The sequence below is a fragment of the Pantherophis guttatus genome, chromosome 11 (assembly GCF_059756535.1).
Source record: "Pantherophis guttatus breed Tessera chromosome 11, ASM5975653v1, whole genome shotgun sequence".
NCBI classification, from domain to species: domain Eukaryota; kingdom Metazoa; phylum Chordata; class Lepidosauria; order Squamata; family Colubridae; genus Pantherophis; species Pantherophis guttatus.
Window position 1 is genome coordinate 4,755,010 of NC_142073.1, and position 21,764 is coordinate 4,776,773.

General features: G+C 42.9%; 1 protein-coding gene across 5 annotated transcripts in view; it reads right to left on the minus strand.

Annotated features, from left to right (window-relative positions):
* FTO (FTO alpha-ketoglutarate dependent dioxygenase) overlaps positions 1-21,764 on the minus strand; it is a 173,600-nt gene that overhangs the window by 71,375 nt on the left and 80,461 nt on the right. For 3 of the 5 annotated variants that reach the window (XM_087876958.1, XM_087876959.1, XM_087876957.1), the window contains exon 8: positions 16,729-16,853. In XM_087876958.1, the coding sequence (XP_087733084.1) occupies positions 16,729-16,853 (125 nt within the window). Of the gene's footprint in view, positions 1-142; positions 2,667-16,728; positions 16,854-21,764 lie in introns of those variants that run through there. The other 2 variants (XM_087876961.1, XM_087876960.1) reach the window with 2 other exon arrangements.

A 21,764-nucleotide genomic window follows, 5' to 3' on the forward strand; every position in this document is an offset into this window, starting at 1 on the left:
TTTCCTTATCTCCTCCCCCCTCCCCCCCCCGCTGACCTTTTGGTTGTCCCAACCTTAAAAAGGAAAAAGAGAAGTTAAAACGGAGGGAGGGGGAAATGTTGAAATGATGATAATGACAACAGCAAAGACTGGAGATGAAGTAGCAATAGCACTTAGATTTTTATATCACTTTACAGTGCTTTACAGCCTTCTCTAAGCGGCTTACAGAGTCAGCCTCTTGCCCCCAACAATTTGGGTCCTCATTTTACCCACCTCGGAAGGATGGAAGGCTGAGTCAACCTTGAGCCTGATGAGATTCGAACTGCCAAATTGCAGGCAGCCGGAAGCCAGCAAAAGTAGCCTGCAGTACTACACTCTAACCACTGCGCCACTGTGGCTCAAGTATTTTAATAGAAGGAGCCATAATAGAAGAAGTTAGAGCTTGATGTCCCTCAATCTTGGTGACCCTAAGAAGAGTGGACTTCAATTCCCAGCTGGCTGGGGAATTCTGGGAGTTGAAGTCCACCCATCTTAAGAGTCACCAAGGTTGAGAAACACTGAATTACAGTAAGAAGATTAATGCCTTGATGTTAGGGGAGACAAATTGCTTATAGAAGCTAAGTGAACATACCTACAGAAATATATTGCCACATTCCCAGGTTGGTGGTAGATGACATAAAGGTTTCCTTTTGCATCATTAGCTTTGGCGATAATAAATGAGACCCTGCATCTGATATATCATCCTGCAAAGAAATCACAGCTGTTTTGCTCCAGCAAGAGAGGTGCATAGACGTGTCGCACCTGAGTCTTTACACACTTAATAAGCCCTTTAAATATGCCGACCGGCAAACTCAGAACATCTACTGTACTGTTAAAAAACATTATCCATGGATAATTAACCCGGTCAGGATACCAAGGTCTTAACATGGATGCCCTCATAATTCTCTACTAAGGGAAAGTTGGGATAAAGATTAGGGATAACATATTAATAATTTTTAAAAACAAGGCTGAATCATTGTTAGGTTGTTCAAGACAACACAACGGAGTGCCCAGGAGATTCGAAGAAAATTTGCTTGGTTTATTATCATTAACATTCCGGGGTTTTTTGCTTTATAATTTTGTTTATATCTTATCCGAAGTCAGATCTTGGCCCTTTCAGAGATATTCCTTCACATATGCTGCACGTTACATTATTAATTAGAGTGATTACTCCATATCCCATTCTGATTTTTGATTAGGATTAGAAGCAATTATTCAAATTGTATAATCCATACTGAATAACCTAGACTTCAACGTAAGGAATAATGCAATACAGTGGGAGGACCATATTATTCTAAAACGTTATAAACAGATTCACAAACGGGGCCGCATCTTTCAAAGAGCATGGGGAAAACATCCATTTTTCTGCATACTTTAAACAGGCTGCTCTGTGCATAATTTTCTGGACTGTTGAAACGAGAAATCAAGTTTTACAAGAAGAATAGCTTTTAAGAGGTATTTTAGCATGTATTTCTCCACTATTTATCAAAGAGTCATTAACACTCCATCCATGTAAGTGTTGATCATTTGAAATAAAAAAAAAACCTCACTTGTTTGATGTTTATTTGAATTTTTTTTTATTTTAAAAACACCTCACTTGTTTGATGGCTTATTTGAAGGAGTGGCAGACAGAAAGCCATTCAAAGAGAAAAACTATTCAAAGGTGTGGTCTTTTTTTTTTTTTCTTAATGTGATTTGATAGACTTTGGGACAAAGATATCAATTTAGAAGATGGCTAAAACCGCATCTCTGTAAAGACTAAAATCTTCAAAGCATCTGATCACTAGCCAGGGTGATTTGATTCAGAGTAACGTCGGTTACAATACCGAAGGCTTTTCAAGCCAGAAATATTTAATAAATAAGTAAATAAAATCAGTAATAAAATCAGTTCTGCTCCACGCAGAACCGTCCTGAGAAATAATAAAAGAAAAGCCTAACTAGGACAAATAATGCAGACTCTTATAAAATATGTGCATTCAAAATAAAACAGCCTTCTCTCTTGAGTCCATGACCTTGTGTTTTATCTTATTTCCACAGTTTCACAAAACAGGTACTTTGTACAAAGTATTATCTTAACACATCTGTGTTGTCATTCAAGGTCATCCACCCTTTGCATACATAACAGAGTAACAGAGAGTTGGAAGGGATCTTGGATGCCTTCTGGTCCAACCCCCGGTTCAGGAAACTCCTTGCTCAGGAAATCTGGTGTCCCACGGCTCAGGAAACCCTATACCATTTCAGACAAATGGCTGTCCAATCTCTTCTTAAAAACTTCCGGTGTTGGAGCATCTACAACTTCTGGAGGCAAGCCGTTCCATAGATTAATTGTTCTAACTGTCAGGAAATTTCTCCTTAGTTCTAGGTTGCTTCTCTCCTTGATTGGTTTCCATACAATGCTTCTTGTCCTGCCTTCAGGTGCCGTGGAGAATAGGTTGACTCCATCTTCTTTGTAGCAGCCCCTCAAATCTTGGAGCACTGCTATCATGTCACCCGTAGTCCTCCTTTTCACTAGACTAGTAAAGGTAAAGGTTCCCCTCGCACATATGTGCTAGTCGTTCCCGACTCTAGGGGGCGGTGCTCATCTCCGCTTCAAAGCCGAAGAGCCAGCGCTGCCCGAAGACGCCTCCGTGGTCATGTGGCCGGCATATCTAAACACCAAAGGTGCACAGAACGCTGTTACCTTCCCACCAAAGATGGGTCCTATTTTTCTACTTGCATTTTTTACATGCTTTCGAACTGCTAGGTTGGCAGAAGCTGGGACAAATAACGGGAGCTCACCCTGTTACGCGGCACTAGGGATTTGAACCATTGAACTGCCAACCTTTCGATCAAGAAGCTCAGCGTCTTAGCCACTGAGCTAAGTCTAGCTAGACTAGACATACCCAATTCCAGCAACCTTGTGTCAATGTAATTATGCTAGGCTGATTTCTCTCTTGACTCCACCCCCAGCCTCTGCCTTTCTTTCTTCTACACTATGGTTGAGAACATGCTGGCAGGGGAATTCTGGGAATTGAAGTTCACACATTTTAAGACATCTATTATTTTGAAATCTACTTGCCTGGCAGTGTAGTGTCCCAAAGGAAATGAACTATTAATCTTTATTAATAGTTTTCTAATACTGCAAATGACCTATGTTGGACTAAAGTCCATCGTACCTCAGGTTGATTTTTGTCATTTTGTTTTCAGCTTCATTTTTACGTATACTAACACCTCATCCATCACAATCCCCTTGGGTTGAATAAGGTCTCCAATCAAACTTCAAAATAATGCAATTTACATAGAAACTATAGAGAATCATGATGGAAATATGCATGGGGGGAGAGGAGAATATATTTTTCAAACACCATGAGTGTATCTAATATTTGTTCCTCCTTTGCTGAGAAGAGAGTGGAAAAAGCAAATATCACAGCCGTTCTCAGTTTTATAGTCCTGAATCTATAAATAAGATCCTACGAAAATAAAACTTAGATCATAGAAAAATCAATGGGCATTCTCTCAGGGCCTGGAATTTTTTCTATAAGGCAATTTCCCAAATGTATTTTTGACCTGATACTGACCCTATCTTGAAAATGAAGTTTTCTTCCTGGATTGTTGAAGCAACAGAATACAGAATATAAAAGGGATTCTGAAACTAATTCCTCCTTGATCTATTATTTCTTCCTTCCTTTTTATTATATACCCTTGAATAGAGACTTTACTGGGGGAAAAAAAACCTGGTTCATATGTACCAGAAAACCACATTTTAATAAGATTTTTAAGCTATCAAAAGGTGATATTTTGCCCCCAACATAACATAGTATTTCCACTGCCAGGGACAGACTGAGTATAAAATAGGTTTCATAGATTACAATCGTTACAAAAATAACACAAATTTGCACCGTGTTATTAATTCAGCATGTTTTCCAAACAGATTTGCGGATGGCTGTGTGATTGTTATCTAACATCCATGGGGATGTTGCAATGGTCATAAGTGTGAAAAACGGTCATAAGTCACTTTTTTCACTCCCATTGTAATTTTGAATGTCCACTACATGAACTGTTGTAAGTCGAGAACTATCTGTATTTTCATAAGCATTATGTAACATTTTGAGAGACAGCGTGGTATAGTAGTTAAGTCTAATGGCATGTGAGAAGGACCTTGGGAGACCAGGGGATGAGATGCTGACTAGGGAATGGTCAGATAAGAGTTAGCATAGCCCTCAGCTGCATAAGGGCGGAGAAAGGTTCAGAAGGGAACCACTCTAGTTTTTCTGGATGTAAAGGAGACAGTGGGTGATTTGTACTTTGAGAATTAAAAGATTTAGTTAATGCAGCTTTAGCATAAAGTAGAATTAGCTCATCTGGTCATGTTTCCTGTCTGGTCTACCTGGACAAAGTAGTGGTCAAATAGAAGGGAAATCCATCATACTGACTCTCCTTAGGCATGGAAGGGGAAAAGCCTGGAGACTAAAACAGATGAAGAATGGTTGCAGGAACTGAGTATGGCCAGTCTAGAGAAAAGAAGGACTGGGGGGGACATGATAGCAGTATTCCAGTATTTGAGGGGCTGCCACAAAGAAGAAGGGACCAATTTATTTTCCAAAGCACCAGAAGGCAGGACAAGAAACAATGGATGGAAACTAATCAAGGAGAGAAGCAACCTGGAATTGAGGAGAAACTTCCTAACAGCGAGGACAATTAACCAGTGGAACAGCTTGCCACCAGAAGTCGTGGGCGCTCCAACACTGGACGTTTTTAAAAAGAGACTAGGCAGTCACTGGCAAGTCAATGGCAAAGGATCTCCTGCTTGAGCAGGGGGCTGGACTAGAAGACCTCCAAAGTCCCTTCCAGCTCTTTTCTGATTCTATCTCAGAGCACATCAAGGCCAGCCTCTTCAATAAACTGGCTGAAAAAAAAAATCCTTCATCTGTGTGCCTTAATAGTCTCGCTTCGTAAAATCTGTGGACCCTGCAACTAGCTAGGAAAAAACTGGGAACCATAACTATGGTGTTGCAGTGGTGAGAATGCAGTATTGCAGGCTAATTTTGCTGACTGCCGACTGCCAGCAGTTCGAGTCTCACCGGCTCAAAGTTGACTCAGACTTCCATCCTTCGGAGGTCAATAAAATGAGGAGCCAAATTGTTGGAGGGGACAATAGGCTGACTCTGTAAACCACTTAGAGAGGGCTGTAAAACACTATAAAGCGGTATATAAGTCTAAGTGCCATTGTTATGCTGTAATTTATCAATTTGTCAAAATTATAAAGAAATATCTTGTTTATCCATCTATTTATGAAATGTTATCTATCTTTGAAGCTATTGCCAAAATCTAGGAAGGCAACTTATGTCATTTTTGGGGGTGGGGTGGGGTGGGGTGGAAAATAAATCAACACAGCAAACCAAGATCACACACCCAGACAAGAGGTGCCTCTGGCTCAAATTTCTTGCAGGATATAAGCCAGGAAACACGGGGCGGAAAAAAAAAATCCTGGCTAATCCACTCTATAAACTTATAAGAAGTTCATTTTCAGAGTGGCACTTTTGAGTGCACAACTCCTTTTTCTTTTTGGACGTTCATCTCCTCAGATGCGAAGGTGGAGGGGGAAAAAATAAATAATAAACAGATGTCCCCTCTTCCTGTCAAACCAAATCCTCCCTACAATTAAACCAACAATGATTTCACAGACCATTGACTTGCTCCCGCAATCAATGCACATCTGTGTTTATGTTTACGGGGCTAATTACTCGTGTCCCGTGTCCCCGAAGAAGACACGGAGAGAAGCTCCATCCAATCCTAGCCTTTTTCTCCACCTCCCCTGCTAAAACACACATACACACACCCTGTTAATTCTTCCTTTCTTCTTTCTTTTTTCTTTTTTTGCAATGTGCCGTTGAACGAAGAGGAGGAGGAGGAGGAAAGAGAGGCCTCCGTACCTGCCTACTTACACTAAGTTTCTGTAACGTAATGAATAGAGACAGCTTAGGGACTGCTCACCTGTCCCAGCCTGCCGTTTATAGCTCGGGAAGTAAAACCACAAGGGATCAACAGAAGGTACTTGTCTGACAGGGCCAGGACAGGTTGGCTTCTCGGTGACAGCCAGGCCTGGCCTCTTAAACCTGACCCACCGTAATTCCTTCACAATACAACAGCGGAGCAGCTGACAGTAGCAGCTGCACCTCCTAAGCGAGATGGATGGAATTTTCATAACTGGTTCTCCAAGTTGCGTTTTACCTTCAAGATAATTTATGAGCTGCTCCGGGGGAGCCTCCGAGAAACAATATGCTTGCCACGAAATTAACTGCACCAGTCTTGTAGGTTGTAATTAACACTGGGAAGGTAGCGCCGACTGGGTGCAGCAGCCCACACTATAATGGATAGCGAAGCTGGACATTTAAAAGGGAGCTTGCGATACCCTATCCATGCATGCCAGTGGAGTGAAATCGGTATTTTTATGATAACTCCTTTCCGACGTGTGTGTTTTTGTTATTGGGATGAGGGCAACCACTCTGCAGATGATGCCGAAAAACCAATTTGGGCTACTGGTGAAGGCGTCAGGCTAGAAACCGGGAGATGGTGAGTTCTAGCCCCATCTTAGCCATGAAAGCCAACTATATGACTTTCGGCCAATCACCAGGAGACTGTGAGTTCTAGTCCCGCCTTAGGCAGGAAAGCCAGCTGGGTGACTTTGGCCAATCACCAGGAGATGGTGAGTTCTAGTCCCGCCTTAGGCAGGAAAGCCAGCTGGGTGACTTTGGGCCAATCACCGGGAGATGGTGAGTTCTAGTCACATCTTAGCCATGAAAGCCAGCTGGGTGACTTTGGGCCAATCATCAGGGGATGGTGAGTTCTAGTCCCGCCTTAACCATGAAAGCCAGCTAGATGACTTTGGGCCAATCACCAGGAGATGGTGAGTTCTAGTCCTGCTTTAGGCATGAAAGCCAGCTGGGTGATTTTGGGCCAATCATCAGGAGATGGTGAGTTCTAGTCCCACCTTAGTCATGAAAGCCAGATGGGTGACCTTGGGCCAATCAACAAGTGACAGTGAGTTCTAGTCCCACCTTAGTTATGGAAACCATGCTGCATGAGTGTATGTGTGTCTGTATCTGTGTGTGTGTGTGCATTCATCTATCCAATCATCCATGCTTATCTCTGCATAAACATGGACCAGACCTGGGCATTTTATGGCCCCCGGGCCACATCCAGGGCAATCTCTGTCTGGCCTGTGTGAGATCTGTCGAAAATTAGAAATCAAATGTAAAATAACTGTACGCCATTCATACAGTACAATTGTGTGGCTTTTATTTTGAAGGTGACTGCTATTCCCCCCCCCCAATTTACGTTTGCGTGTGAATGCGTGCCTCTGCAGCCATTTTAGTTTGGCCTTCCACAACAGTCCCACTTTCTCATGTGACACCCCCCCGCTTGATTAATTAATCAATCCACTAATTAATCCAAAGTTGCCCAGCCCTTATACAGACCCACGAACAACCCGAGCCAGATTTTGAAAGACAACTTGATAATTCACGGCACAGTGTCACCTACAGGCAGACTAAGCAGTTAATAAACCGCCACCGTCCTCAAACACTTCCCCGAGCTGACAGCTGAATTTAGACTTTATCTATAACCTGGAAAATACATGGCAAAGGAAATGACTAAGATACGCTAGGGACACCCTTGGTATAAAATAAAATTACAACTTTTCATGTGTGGTAAATTGTCTCCTTAAGATAAACACACACTACAGTTAGCGATTAATCCATTATGGGGCGGACAAATTGCTAACCTTTTCCTCTCGAGGGCATTCCTTCAAATCAACCTTGACCATGATGGTCAAAAATCATTCTGATTAAAGGTCTAACGCCGCAGCGAAAGACAAATTTGGAGGCATCTAAAGGGCACTTATCTCTCCTAGCCATCGAGCGGCCCGCTTATAGAAGTAATAAGCTTTGTGGGAACGTTAACCGGCCTTCTCCTTCCTTCAGAACCTGAGGAAAAAAGCATGCATTTAAAGTAGAAAACTCCACCCTCCCTGAAAAATAAAATAAAAAAAGAAGCAAAAATATCGGCCAGCTAAAGAATATCTGATAATTAGGAATATTCATTCTTGTAGAATAGAATAGAATAGAATAGAATAGAATAGAATAGAATAGAATAGAATAGAATAGAATAGAATAGAAGATACAAGCAACAAGGTTATAGTCACAAGTAGGAGGAGATAAGTAATATCTCCTCCTACTTGTATATTAAATCCTCAAAATTTTTGTGGCCAAGTGAGACAGTTGTGAAGTGAGCTTTGTCCCGTTTTATGACCTTTTTATGTCCCATTTTTTTGTCCCGTTTTATGACCACAATGGTTAAGGGAATCACTGCAGTTGCGACATTAGCAACAAGATTGTTAAGTGAATCTGGCTTCCGTATTGACTTTCCTGGTCAGGAGGTCGCAAAAGGGGATTGCGTGACCTGGGGACACTGCAACCGTCATAAATACGAGTCAGTTGCCAAGCATCTGAAATTTGGTCACGTGATCACGAGGATGCCGCAACGGTCGTAAGTGTGAAAAATGGTCCCAAGCAGTGGTTGAAATCCATTTTTTTTTTTACTGCCGGTTCTGTGGGCGTGGCTTGGTGGGCGTGGTGTGGCTTGGTGGGCGTGGCTGTGGAAGCATACTGCAAAATCCCCATTCCCTCCTCACTCCTGGGGGAAGGATATTGCAAAACCTCCATTCCCACCCCACTCTGGGGCCAGCCAGAGGTGGTATTTGCTGGTTCTCCGAACTACTCAAAATTTCCGCTACCGGTTCTCCAGAACCTGTCAGAACCTGCTAGATTTCACCCCTGGTCCCAAGTCACTTTTTTCAATCCTGTTGGAACTTTGAATGGTCACTAAACGAACTGTTGTTAATAACTGACTCTGATTAATCAGAGACAACTTCTGAAACTGGTCTTACTATCCCCAACTAAACAACTTAACCCACACACATTCCCACGCGTCATTTAAATCTAAATATTAGAAGGCCCCCCTTTTCAACCAGTCCTTTCCATTCCCTCTAAGAAACTCGATAAAGATCACAACTGTTTTACCCAGAGTCAAAAGAAAAAAAACCCTTGATTGAGATCAGGGCAGCCAGAAACCCTGAGAAACGAATTAAAAATAAACTCGGCCTGCGTCCATCATTCAACAAGCAGTCCTTCTTTTATGTCCTTAACAGGGACCATGCCCAGCCAGTTCTCGGAAACCCGACAGGCAGGAATCAAGTCACACTTTGGGAATTTAAAAAAAAAAAAAAAAGTTTACAACTTCTTTTCGAAATGCCCGGTTGCCTTTGGCAGACAAAGTTGTTTCTAAAAGGCCTGATGATAACTGATACTAATGTGACTGTGTGTGCTTCGTCTGTCATGTGATGAAGCAAGCACTCCGTCTCGCAGGTTATAAATTTGTCAGAGGCTGTGATTTATCAAACTTCCGCCCTCCGGCCTCTTTGGGAAGCCCAATAATTTTAATTCCCCTGAGCTTGGCGGGTCCCAAATGCAGGAGAAGGAAACGTTCCCCGAAAGACTAACCAGTTCCAACTAGGTTTCATCTAATGCCATAACAAAACAAACAAACAAACAAATAAACAAACAAACAAACAAACAAAAACAGGTTACAGAACAAATTTGAGATACTTGTTGGAAAGCAAAGAGGGAACAGGCCACGGTTAAGAATCTGTGCTGATTTATTTCCAAAGGCTCAGCATGAAAATCTAGGTCCAACACACTTATAATTTCAATGACGTTTGTCTAATTTTGACCATGCCTTATTTATTTGCACTGAGTTCTATTTTACAAATAACTCGAGGTGGCGAATGTAAGGTTTGTAAAATGCCCAGAGTGGCCTCCAGATGAGATGGGTGACGGCACACAAATCCATTAAATGAATAATAAAAAAATATCCAGCACATATCCTTCCTCCTCCTGTTTTGCCCCCAACAACAGCCTTGTGAGGTTGGTTGGGCTGAGAGAGAGGGACTGGCTCCAAGTCACCCAGTCAGTTTTTGTGCCTAAAGTAGGACTAGAACTCACCATCTCCTGGTGATTGGCCCAAAGTCACCCAGCTGGCTTTCATGCCTAAGGTGGGACTAGAATTCACTGTCTCCTGGTGATTGGCCCAAAGTCACCCAGCCGGCTTTCATGCCTAAGGCGGGACTAGAATTCACTGTCTCCTGGTGACTGGCCCAAAGTCACCCAGCCGGCTTTCATGCCTAAGGCGGGACTAGAATTCACTGTCTCCTGGTGATTGGCCCAAAGTTACCCAACTACCTTTCATGCCTAAGGCAGGACTAGAATTCTCTGTCTCCTGGTGATTGGCTCAAAGTCCCCCTCTTGGCTTTTGTGCCTAAGGCGAGACTACAACTCACTGTCTCCTGGTGATTGGTCCAAGGTCACCCAGCCATTTTCATGCCTAAGGCAAGACTAGAACTCACCGCCTCCTAGTGAATGGTCCAAAGTCACCCAGCCATTTTCATTTCCTGGTTTCTAGCCTGGTGCCTTAACTGCTTAGACCAAACTGTCTCTTGTTATGCTATGGAAATAAGCATCCACAACCAGTTACTCAAAGCTGGCAAGGACCAAACGCATTTTATTATCAGAGTCTATTTTTGATAGTATGAAATGAGAGAAACATCTAGCCACCTCATACCCAGACTTCTTCCCACTCAAGTTGCTCTTAGTCATGAGCTGGTTCGCATATCACCCTAGCTAAGGAAAAAAAACATCTTGCTTTCTTCATATCAGATCCACCAAGTTCCTCACCTTAGCTGACCTTTCCTCCCTCCTCCCTCCATTGTTATTTAATTAATTAGGTTAATGAGCCCGGAACATTATAGAACAGGAATGTCCAACCTTGGCAACTTGAAGACCCGTGGACTTCAACTCCCAGAATTCTCCAGCCAGCCTGGGGAATTCTGGAAGTTGTAGTCCACAAGTCTTAAAAGCTGATAAGATTGGACAACCCTGCTTTAAAGTCACCAAGAGGTCAAAAGGGACACACCAATCAAGCAATCATATAGGATTCTCTTCAGCAACAGGTCCTTGTCCATTTAATTGCTTCTTAAACAAGCAATTAATTGTTCTGACTGTCAGGAAATTTCTCCTTAGTTCGAGGTTGCTTCTCTCCTTGATTAGTTTCCACCCAATTTCTTCATAAACAACAAGAATTCTTAAACAATTGCTTCTCAAACAAAGAAGCAACGGGTGGAAACTAATCAAGGAGAGAAGCAACCTGGAATTAAGGAGAAACTTCCTAACAGTGAGGACAATTAATCAGTGGAACAACTTGCCTCCAAAAGTTGTGAATGCTCCAACACTGGAAGTTTTTAAGAAGAGATTGAACAACCATTTGTCTGAAATGATATAGAGTTTCCTGCCTAAGCAGGGGGTTGGACTAGAAGACCTCCAAGGTCCCTTCCAACTATTCTGTTCTGTTTTGTTCTGTTCAGTTCTGTTCTGTCCTGTCCTGTTCAATTCTACACTCTACACCCATGATGGCGCACACTGGCCAACTGATTTTCGGGCCTTCCAGGCCCACCTGGAGGGCCTTTGGGGAGGGTGGGGAAGGCCGTTTTCACCCTCTCCAGGCTCCTAGAAAGTCTCTGGAGCCTGGGGAGGGCAAACAACGGGCCTATCAGGCCCACCGTGCCATCACGTGCCAAAACTGGGGGTTGTGTGAGGGTCGCGCGCACATGTGTGGGGGGCAGGGGGCATTTAATTATGGGTGTGGGCACGCATGTGCGTGAACCCCCCCGCGCTCCCCCCCCACTTTTGGCATGCGACAGCCAAAAGGTTAGCCATCACTGCTCTATACTGTCCTTATTCCAAGTGGATTTGAGAGTTAGGATCCGCGAGGCAGCCATACCGTGCCTTGATAAGTCAACTCGAGTTGAGGACTCTCCAGCTACTCAATGTGCCCCAAGAGGACACCTCAGAAGCAAATCTCCATTTTACATTTTATAAGTAAGGAGATGTGTTGTTTTCTAAGCTTGGTTCAGCCCGGTTGAGTCGATGCAGAGCCTAAGAGTCTTTTCACACTGCAGAGTTGATGCCGGCTGGGGAATTCTGGGAGTTGAAGTCCACAGGTCTTAAAAAGTGACCAAGGTTGGACAGGCCAGCCTTGGCCCTTGTAAACCATGGCGATTTACGTATCGTGGTTCTGAGATACTAGAGACCATCTGTGGGTGCAGGCATTAATTCATTCACCTTCTGGCCGGGAGTGATTTGTCACAGCCCGTGTCCCTCATTAGGCAAAACCAATTTGATTCCTTTTCTTTCAGTGGAAACGAGCTTCTGCACACACACACACACACACACACACACACACACACACACACACACAGCCTATGAATCGCAGCCCCTTTTAGCATCTGGGTTGAAGCTGGTTGAGTTTGTTTAACCCAGAACCTTGAAGTTAGCACCACTTTGATTCAGTGCTAAGTAAAACAGATGCCGGTGACACTCTTGAATTAATGCCCTGGAAACGTCATCTTAAATCACTAACAGAAATGATATATGCATCATTTGCCATAGCTATAGAAAAACATGACTATTAATTTAAATCTCTTCTCCCTTTCTGTTAACAACACGCTAAACAACCATGATCAGGATTTCTGCCAACGTTGCATGTAAGCACATTTATCTGACCAACTCACTGGCCAAGTATTCCTTCTTCCTTCCTTTCTTTCTTTCTTTCTTTTTCTTTCTTTCTTTCTTTCTTTCTTTCTTTCTTTCTTTCTTTCTTTCTTTCTTTCTTTCTTTCTTTCTTTCTCTTTCTATCTTCCTTCCTTCCTTTCTACCTTCCTTTCTTTTTCTTTCTTTCTCTTCTTTCTTTCTCTTCCTTCCTTCTTTCTTTCTTTTTCTATCTTCCTTCCTTCCTTCTTTCATCCTTCCTTCTTCTTTCTTTTTCTATCTTCCTTCCTTTCTATCTTCCTTCCTTCATCTTTCTTTCCTTCCTTTCTTTCTTTTTTTCTATCTCCCTTCCGTCTTTCTTCCTTCCTTCTTTTTTTCTTTTTTCTTCTTTCCTTTCTACCTTCCTTCTTCTTTTTTCCTTCCTTCTTTTTTTCTTTCTTTTTCTATCTTCCTTCTTACTATCTTCCTTCCTTCCTATCTTTCTTCCTTCATCTATCTTTCTCTCCCTCCCTCCCTCTCTCTCTCTCTCTCTCTCTCTCTCTCTCTCTCTCTCTCTCTCTCCCTCCCTCCCTCCCTCCCTCCCTCTGCTGAAGAGGCTGGCCTTATCAAGTATTTAAATAAATAAATACACATAACAGGTTTTAATTGTGGTTTTAAAAAAAATCGACAAGAAGCTCTAACAAATCCAGGAGTGAGTCTCATTGAGGGAGCGCACACATTTTGTGTTTTGTTTTCTTTTAATCCAACATCTACTGCACCTTTCTGTCTCTAGCCCCATGTGAACATGTCTTCAACGGATGCCATTAAATCTTAATCTATTCCAGCTCCGCTTATGGGTCGTTGATTCTATACGTACCGTGGTTCTTTTTAAAGGCTTCCCTTCAGTCAAAGAGGGGAGACAGTTGTCTTGAGCCAGATGGACCACTTCACACTTCATTTATCAAACCCAATAGTCTAGACCCCGCCTCCCAAGCTTGCTCCTTGCAGTTAAACTTCCATACAATTTGGTAATAATTTTCATTATCGGACCGTGACCTTAAAGCCAACAACTGAGCTCGTTTTCTCCTGGCTGTGTTTTGCTTTTGCACGGCTGATTTGAAATTCACAGTCGATGGCCTTCAGTTGTCGGATTCTCCAAGAGTTAGGAGATGCGAGAAGCTGCCTGTGCCTTTTTTGGAGGAGCAGGATGACTCCTGGCAGACAGAGGTCAAGAAGAGGTCAGTTTGAAGAGCTCAAGAAACTCTTTTAACAGCTATAACAATCTGCCCATCAGGCTGCTATTTGGTAGAATAAATAAACCACAGCTTTTAGGAACCTACTCTCCATATTAATCCCATTTCGATCACCACAATATAAAAAAAACCCAAAAACATGTGGAGACTCTGGAAAGAGTGCAGAGAAAAGCACATGGGGGAGGCATTGAATTATGGGTGTGGGCACGCATACGCACGACCCCCCTGTGCTCTCCCCCCTTTTGGCACTCGACAACCAAAAGGTTAGCCATCACTGCCTTAGACCAAAGATTCCGGTCATCTCTTAAATACTCCCAGGGACTTTGATTAGGCTTCACTCCCAACCTTCCTCGTGAAATTTCCCGCACAGAGTTATTACCTGGACAAGCAGTCTCTTTCATTATTGGAGGCTTTAGCAACAGAGGCGGGGCAATTAAAACCAAAAAAGCACCACTCGTATTCGGAGCTCTCCAAGGTCCTGGCTGCACTTAATTGACTTGGATCTGAAATTCCAGATATTCATAACCCAATCCGAACAGAAAATCCATGGTTAGGGTATCTGGCAAAATTACAAGATTATTCTGAATTCCTCTTGATAACTATAACTTCCTTCCTTCCTTCCTTCCTTCCTTCCTTCCTTCCTTCCTTCCTCTCTTCCCTTTCCTTCCCTCCCTCCCTCCCTCCCCTCTTTCTTTCTTTCTTTCTTTCTTTCTTTCTTTCTTTCTTTCTTCTTTCTCTTTCTTTCTTTCTTTTTTCTTTCTTTCTTCTCCCTATGTCTTCACTCATCTATTTTCTTTACCTTTCCCCATCGTATGCCTTCTCTAATGTGCAGGATAAGGTCATTAAATTCACCAGTATTTAACTTCCGGAGTGGGGTGGGGAGGGAAGGGAAGGGAGGAAGAATAAAACAAAAATCTATTATCTCATCTAACCGATCCCTTGATAGCTTACTAAAAGTAAAATACTATAACCCACCGCCTGGCCTTTGACAAGTGCTAATTATTTCCTGTCGAAGCACATTTTTCTTGGGTAATTCCAAAGTACACAATAGGCTGATCTCTAAAACTCAACAGTGCTCCTCCAGAGAGGCACTGGGTGTTTTATAACTTTCACCACTTTGTGTGTGTGTGTATGTGTTTATATTAGCACTGGAGCCTAACCATTTCTCCAAACCTTTGATGAAGCAGAGGTGCAGGGAAATCGGATACGTCTAATCTAGTGAAAAGAAAGACACTAAGGGTGGCCCGATAGCAATGTTCCAATATTTGAAGGGCTGCCACGAAGAAGAGAGGGTCAACCTATTCCTCAAAGCACCTTAAAGCAGAACAAGAACCAATGTATGAAGGAGAGAAGCAACCTAGAACTAAGGAGAAATTTCCTGGCAGTCAGAACAATTAATCAGCGGAAAGACTTGCCTCCAGATGCTCCATCTTTAGAGGGTTTTAAGAAAAGACTGGACAGCCATTTGTCTGAATTGGTATAAGGTCTCCTGCTGGAGTAGCAGGTTGGACTAGACCACCTCCAAGGTCCCTTCCAACCACGTTATTTTGTTATAAATCACAACAGACTATTTACTCGGTGGATTCTACAGATAGCGGCTCTTCAGGATAGGTCAGTCAGGGACATAAACCTCAAACAGAGTCAAGGGAAGGAGGAATTAATTGCAGTTATAGAATGCTCTGGAGGCGCCGTCTTTTGAATGCTTTCAAGGCACCCAGCTCTTGAAATTTTCTTTCAGGTGTTTAGGTATAATGAGGCCCTGTGCTTTGTCTGCTGTTTTCTCCCTCCCTTCTTCAACCTTCTCGTCCCTCTCTTCTCCACCCCGATGCCTGCAAAATACTTAACATTTTTGTCCTAGAGGCTCAATTATGCCACTTGGCTCCAGCTTGGGAATAAATTGATAGCTTTAGGGAAAAACAACAACAACAGGGAAAAAAAAAACCCCATTGAAAGTAGAAGCGTTCAAAGAGAGTTTGACGTTTCCCTCCATTCAGAAAAAAAATCCATATTTATTGCATATTTGCTCTACTAAACTGATCTATTCACTGTGTTAACCTTTGGTAGGTTCCCTTGTTGTTATTTTTTTTCCCCCCAAGCCACACACACTCACGGTGTATAAATATTTAACTGTGTGTCTGAATTCCTACCTGGGCAAAACTCTTAAATGTCTGAACATTCCCTCCCAAGGATAGGTAGTCCTGGACTTACGACCACAACTGAGCCCAACATTTCTGAGGCATTGGTTAAGTGAGTTTTGCCCCATTTTATGAACTTTCTTGCCACCGTTGTTAAGTGAAGCACTGCAGTTGATAAGTTAGTAACTCGGTTGTTAAGTGAATCTGGCTTCCCCATTGATTTGGCTTGTCAAAAGATCACAAAAAAAAAAAAGAAGGAAGGAAGGAAGGAAGGAAGGAAAGAAGGAAGGAAGGAAGATTGCGATAAGGGAAGGAGGAAGGAAGGAAGGAAGGAAGGAAGGAAGGGAGGGAGGAAGATTGAGATAAGGGAGGGAGGAAGGAAGAGGTTGAGATGAGGAAGGAAGGGAGGGAGGAAGGAAGGGAGGAAGTTTGAGATAAGGGAGAGAGGGAGGAAGGAAGGAAGTTAGGTTGAGATGTGGGAGGGAGGGAGGGAGGGAGGAAGGAAATTTGAGATAAGGGAGAGAGGGAGGAAGGAAGGAAGTTAGGTTGAGATGTGGGAGGGAGGGAGGGAGGAAGGAAGGAAATTTGAGATAAGGGAGAGAGGGAGGAAGGAAGGAAGGAAAAGATTCTACTTTTTCTCCCATTACATTTAAAACAAAGTGTATAATGGACCCACTGTGATCTCCTTCAATACCACTTTCTCACCTCACCAGCCATTCCTGACGCAGAGCGTGTCGTTCAACCAGGAGGGGGAGAAGGCTGCTGGTTTTTTCATTCCTTTGTTCCTGCATCTGTTCTTCTTTTCGTAATTCATGGAGCAGGAGACTCGTCTTGAGGGGGGGGAGGAGAGGAGGGATTGGGGAGGGGTGGTTGGCAGCAAAGAGAAAACACCATAAACGTTATAAAACAAATAAAGAAAGAAACAAAGCATAAAATTAATTAAACAGACCATAAGCAAATAGGGACAGTAAATCAATGCCCCTTTTTATTACAGTTCTATGGCCTGGAAATCAATACAGTAAACGATGGGTCAAAAACGAGACCACCTCGGTTTGGTATTTAATCAAAGTACATGAAATCTTAAGCTGAAAATTTTAAGGCATCATCAAGTTAGTATTGGGAATCCAGATTTCATTTTTGTCAGATTATTTGGGTTTTTTTAAAAAAAAAAAACCACCAACCCACCAGGTTGAAATATTTGTAAAGCAGTTTTCTAAAGATACATTTTCAGTCTCACGCTGTTCTTTCCCATTGGCTACTTATTAGTGGGGGAAGGAAGGGAGGGAGGGAAGAAGGGAGGAAGAAAATAAAGCAAAAGGCAGGAAAGCAGGAAGGCAGAAAGGAGGAGGAGGAGGAGGAGAAGGAGAAAGAGAAGAAGGAGGAGGAAGAGGAAGGAAGGAAGGAATGAAAAGAGGAAAGGAAGGAAATAGTGAAAAAGGGAGGGAAGGAGGGAAGAAGAAAATAAAGCACAAGGCAGGAAAGCAGGAAGGAGGAGAAGGAAGGAAGAAAAAGAGGGAAGGAAAGAAAGTAAAAAAGGAGGGAAGGAGGGAGGAAATAAAGCAAAAGGAAGGAAGGAAGGAAAAGAGGAAAGGAAGGAAATAGTGAAAAAGGGAGGGAGGAAATAAAGCAAAAGGAAGGAAGGAAGGAAAAGAGGGAAGGAAGGAAAGTGAAAAAAGAGGGAAGGAGGGAGGAAATAAAGCAAAAGGAAGGAAGGAAGGAAAAGAGGAAAGGAAGGAAATAGTGAAAAAGGGAGGGAGGGAGGGAGAAAATAAAGCAAAAGGCAGGACAGCAGGAAGGCAGGAAGGAGAAGGAGAAGGAAAAAATAGAAGGAAGGAAAACAGGGAAGGAAGGAAAGTGAAAAGGGAGGGAGGGAGGGAGGAAATAAAACAGAGGGAGGGAGGGAGGGAGGGAGGGAGGGAGGGAGGGAGGGAAGGAAGGAAGGAAGGAAGGAAGGAAGGAAGGAAGGAAGGAAGGAAGGAAGGAAGGAAGGATCATTAAGATGCAATGAGAGAATAAACCTCTCCCATCACGGGATTTATAACATGAACTATTCCACTCAACTGTACTATTGCACAGAAAGTGCAAATGTATAAAAATGTATACATTTCCTTTCACAATGAGATGTTGCTTATACTGCCAACGTGCCTTACATGATTAAGTAAACCATGACTTCAGGGTGATGAGGTCAGCCTCCGTGAATATAAAATAACAGAGCTTCCAAGTGCTCAATTCTCATTTTCAAACCTGGCTTAGCCAAAGGTTAGAAGGTGATAAGAAATACCCTGACAGCGTGAGGTCAAGGGTTCAAGAAATGCGGCCAAAGATATTATCAACTTGGAAAGCCATTTCCTCAAATCAACACTGTTGGGGTTTTTTTTTTTGTTTGTTTTAATTTTGTAAAGAAGATCTGATCAATCAAAAGCTTGAGTGGTACACTCCATCTCTCTAATATATATATATATATATATATATTTTGGAAGATGTTCTTTTGAACAAGGGGCCTTCTTATCAAAGTAAGGTCAACTCTGGGGTTTTTCATTCCCTTAATGACCTTTAATGACAGATGATTGTCCAGAGAAACTCTGTTTCACCCGATGTTGAGTGACGCCTTCAACTTCGGTCCAGGATCTCCCTTCTTTTCCTTCTCAAGGCATGTCTAAGACCTGAGGACCAACAAACAACGCACGTAGGTCTGCCTTATCTCATGGGTCGCTCAACGGAGAATTTGGGGGGGGGGTTCTAATGTTTAGGATATGTTGAAGGCTATCTTCCTTCACTCCCCTTCCCTGCTGAAAACACATCCTGAATGGGCCCAGCGAGAAAGATAACAAGCCACAACATCGATAACTCTGTGCCACAAAGAGATTCTAGGCCAGAGGTCTTCAAACTTGGCAGCTTTAAGACTTGTGGACTTCAACTCCCAGAATTCTCCAGCCAGCATAGCTGTAGACTTGTGGACTTCAACTCCCAGAATTCTGGCTGGAGAATTCTGGGAGTTGAAGTCCACAAGTCTTAACGCTGCCAAATTTGAAGACCTCTGGTCTAGACCGTTGGTTCAGCTGGCCAGGGAAGTAAGACCTTCCCTCAAAGAACTGCAGTGATTTAGGCCACGTTGGCCATTGGATTCTCTCCCGTTCATTCCTGGAACCAAACAGGCGAAAGGGCGCTCTGCTTAGCTTTAGCAAGCACTTAATTTTGTCAACAAATAAGGTTTTCATCGGGAGATCTAATGTACTTTCCAGCAGAGATTAACAAGGATCAGTTCTGAGCTCTCGCTAAGCCCTTCTCACTTCAAGGGTTGAGGACCAAAATAAATAGCCAGAGATGGAGGGAACTTTAGTTCCTAAGCCGCAATGTCTTCCCTTTTCCAACTCCTGCAAATTATCCAATTGAAAACAGTTCTTTTGGGTTGTGTTTACAGTAGAGGCCAAAATTGTGGAAACCTTTTGGGAATGGAAATTCTGGTTTTAAGATTCGCGCCTGTCCTTTGGACCCACAACACAAAACGGTAACCCTCCTTTTTTAAAAAAAAGAATTATTGCATCGTGCTCGACATCAACTATTTCATTTAACAACTGTAGTGGAAGTTTTTTGGTTTTTCAAAAAGTTTTCTTCCCTTTCCCCTCGGGGAGCTGTTGAAAAATGGCTGCCTGCTTGTGGAGAGAAACGAAAGGAAGAAGGAGAGAAACGAGGGAGGAGGAAAAGGGAAGGGAGACCGCTGTTCTTTATGGAAGCCAGCTGTTGCAACACGTCGTCCTTTCTGCCTGCCTTGGCTTCCCCACTGTTAGCCCAGCACAGGTATAACTAACATGTCAGACTTCAGTGCTTCGAAAAGCACTCAACGGATTTGCGGAGACGACGAATGGCTGAAGACCATATGCAACACAGAACTCATTGAGTAATTCATATTTCGGTATACGATCGTCCCAGGTCCTGTTGTTTTAAGAGACGGGAAGGAGCTAGTGAATGGAATGGAGTGGAGTGGAGTGGAGTGGAGTGGAGTGGAGTGGAATGGAATGGAATGGAATGGAATGGAATGGAATGGAATGGAATGGAATGGAATAGAATAGAATAGAATAGAATAGAATAGAATAGAATAGAATAGAATAGAATAGAATAGAATAGAATAGAATAGAATAGGACTACACTAGACTGCACTAGACTAGAGTTGGAAGGGACCTTGAAGGTCTTCTAGTCCAACCCCCTGCTTAGGCAGGAAACCCTACACCACTTCAGACAAATGGTTATCCAATCTCTTCTTAAAAGCTTCCAGACATGGAGCACCCACAACTTCTGGAGGCAAGCCCTTTCATTGATTAATGATTCTCACTGTCAGAAAATTTCTCCTTAGTGGCTTCTCTCCTGGATGAGTTTCCACCCATTGCTTCTTGTCCTGCCTTCAGGTGCTTTGGAGAATAGCTTGACTCCCTCTTCTTTGGGGCAGCCCCTGAGATATTGGAACACTGCTATCATGTCTCCCCTAGTCCTTCTTTTCATCAGACTAGACATACCCAGTTCCTGCAACCGTTCTTCATATGTTTTAGCCTCCAGTCCCCTAATCCTCTTTGTTCCTTTTCTCTGCACTCTTTCTAGAGTCTCCACATCTTTTTTACCTTGTGGCAATCAAAACTGAATGCAGGACTCCAAGTGTGGCCTTACCTTACCAAGACATTATAAAGTGGTATTAACACTTCACATGATCTTGATTTTATCCCTCTGTTTATGCAGCCTAGAACTGTGGTAGCTAGTGTAGCACAGAATCGATGTCTTGGTCTTGGCAGCCCATTAAGAGATCTCCAAGCACCTACTTGAAGCTACGCCGTTGGCTTCTCAATAGCAACCCAATAAAACAGAAGCCGTGGCTTTCCCACGACTCTTAAATAGAGTACATTAACCACTGCTGCTTTTAAAAAAAAAAAGCAGCTTTCTTACAGTAAGGAGACGGGATGGGATTTTTCTAGCCTCTCCCTGTATAACCAAAGCCTTGTTTCGACCTTTGCAGATTTACAAAATTGTTGCTTTCGGTCCCTGCCCTCACAACCCTTGTTTTGTCTTCCCCTCAACCTGCAATTTTCCAACTTCCTTGCCGCGCTGAGCTTTGCGGGTGACTTTAAAACTCAGCATAATCTACTTCGGCTAGCTTGGCCTACGCAGTCAATACAAAGACGAGAGACTCAGGGGAATGCTGGGGTGAGAGTTATTATTAAGTATTTTTCCCTTCCTTTCTGGAGTCGGAGAAATCCCAGCGACGGCAACAAAGCCTGCCTCTAAAATACCTAGGAAGCGCACCAAAAATAAAAGGAAGGACAGGAACGGAATGAAAAATAGGAAGGTCAATATTTCCATTCGGCAGTCGAGGGGGATATATATGGCTCAGTTTTGTTTGAGAAATAAGAAATACTTATTTTAAGGGTGGTTTTTCTCCTAGATTTATTCTCAGGATTGACAATTGTAGGGGGAAATAACTTAACTAATCTCTCATGCCATATCAAGTTCACAGGTGTGATTTAAAGGAAAGAAATAGTAATTCTGTATGGAAGCATTTCATTCAGGTGTCCAAGAAGGAAGGGCAGAAGGGGTTTTTAAAAAAGGCAAGATGGTAGTAACCTGACAAGGTGATTAAAGCCTTTTCCATTAGTCCTGCTCGCTCTGCAACTTGTTTATTTGTGGAACTTGTCATAATGCTGATTCTCTCAATGAGAAGTGACGCTAATAGTGGGGAATCCCAAGTCCCATTTTCA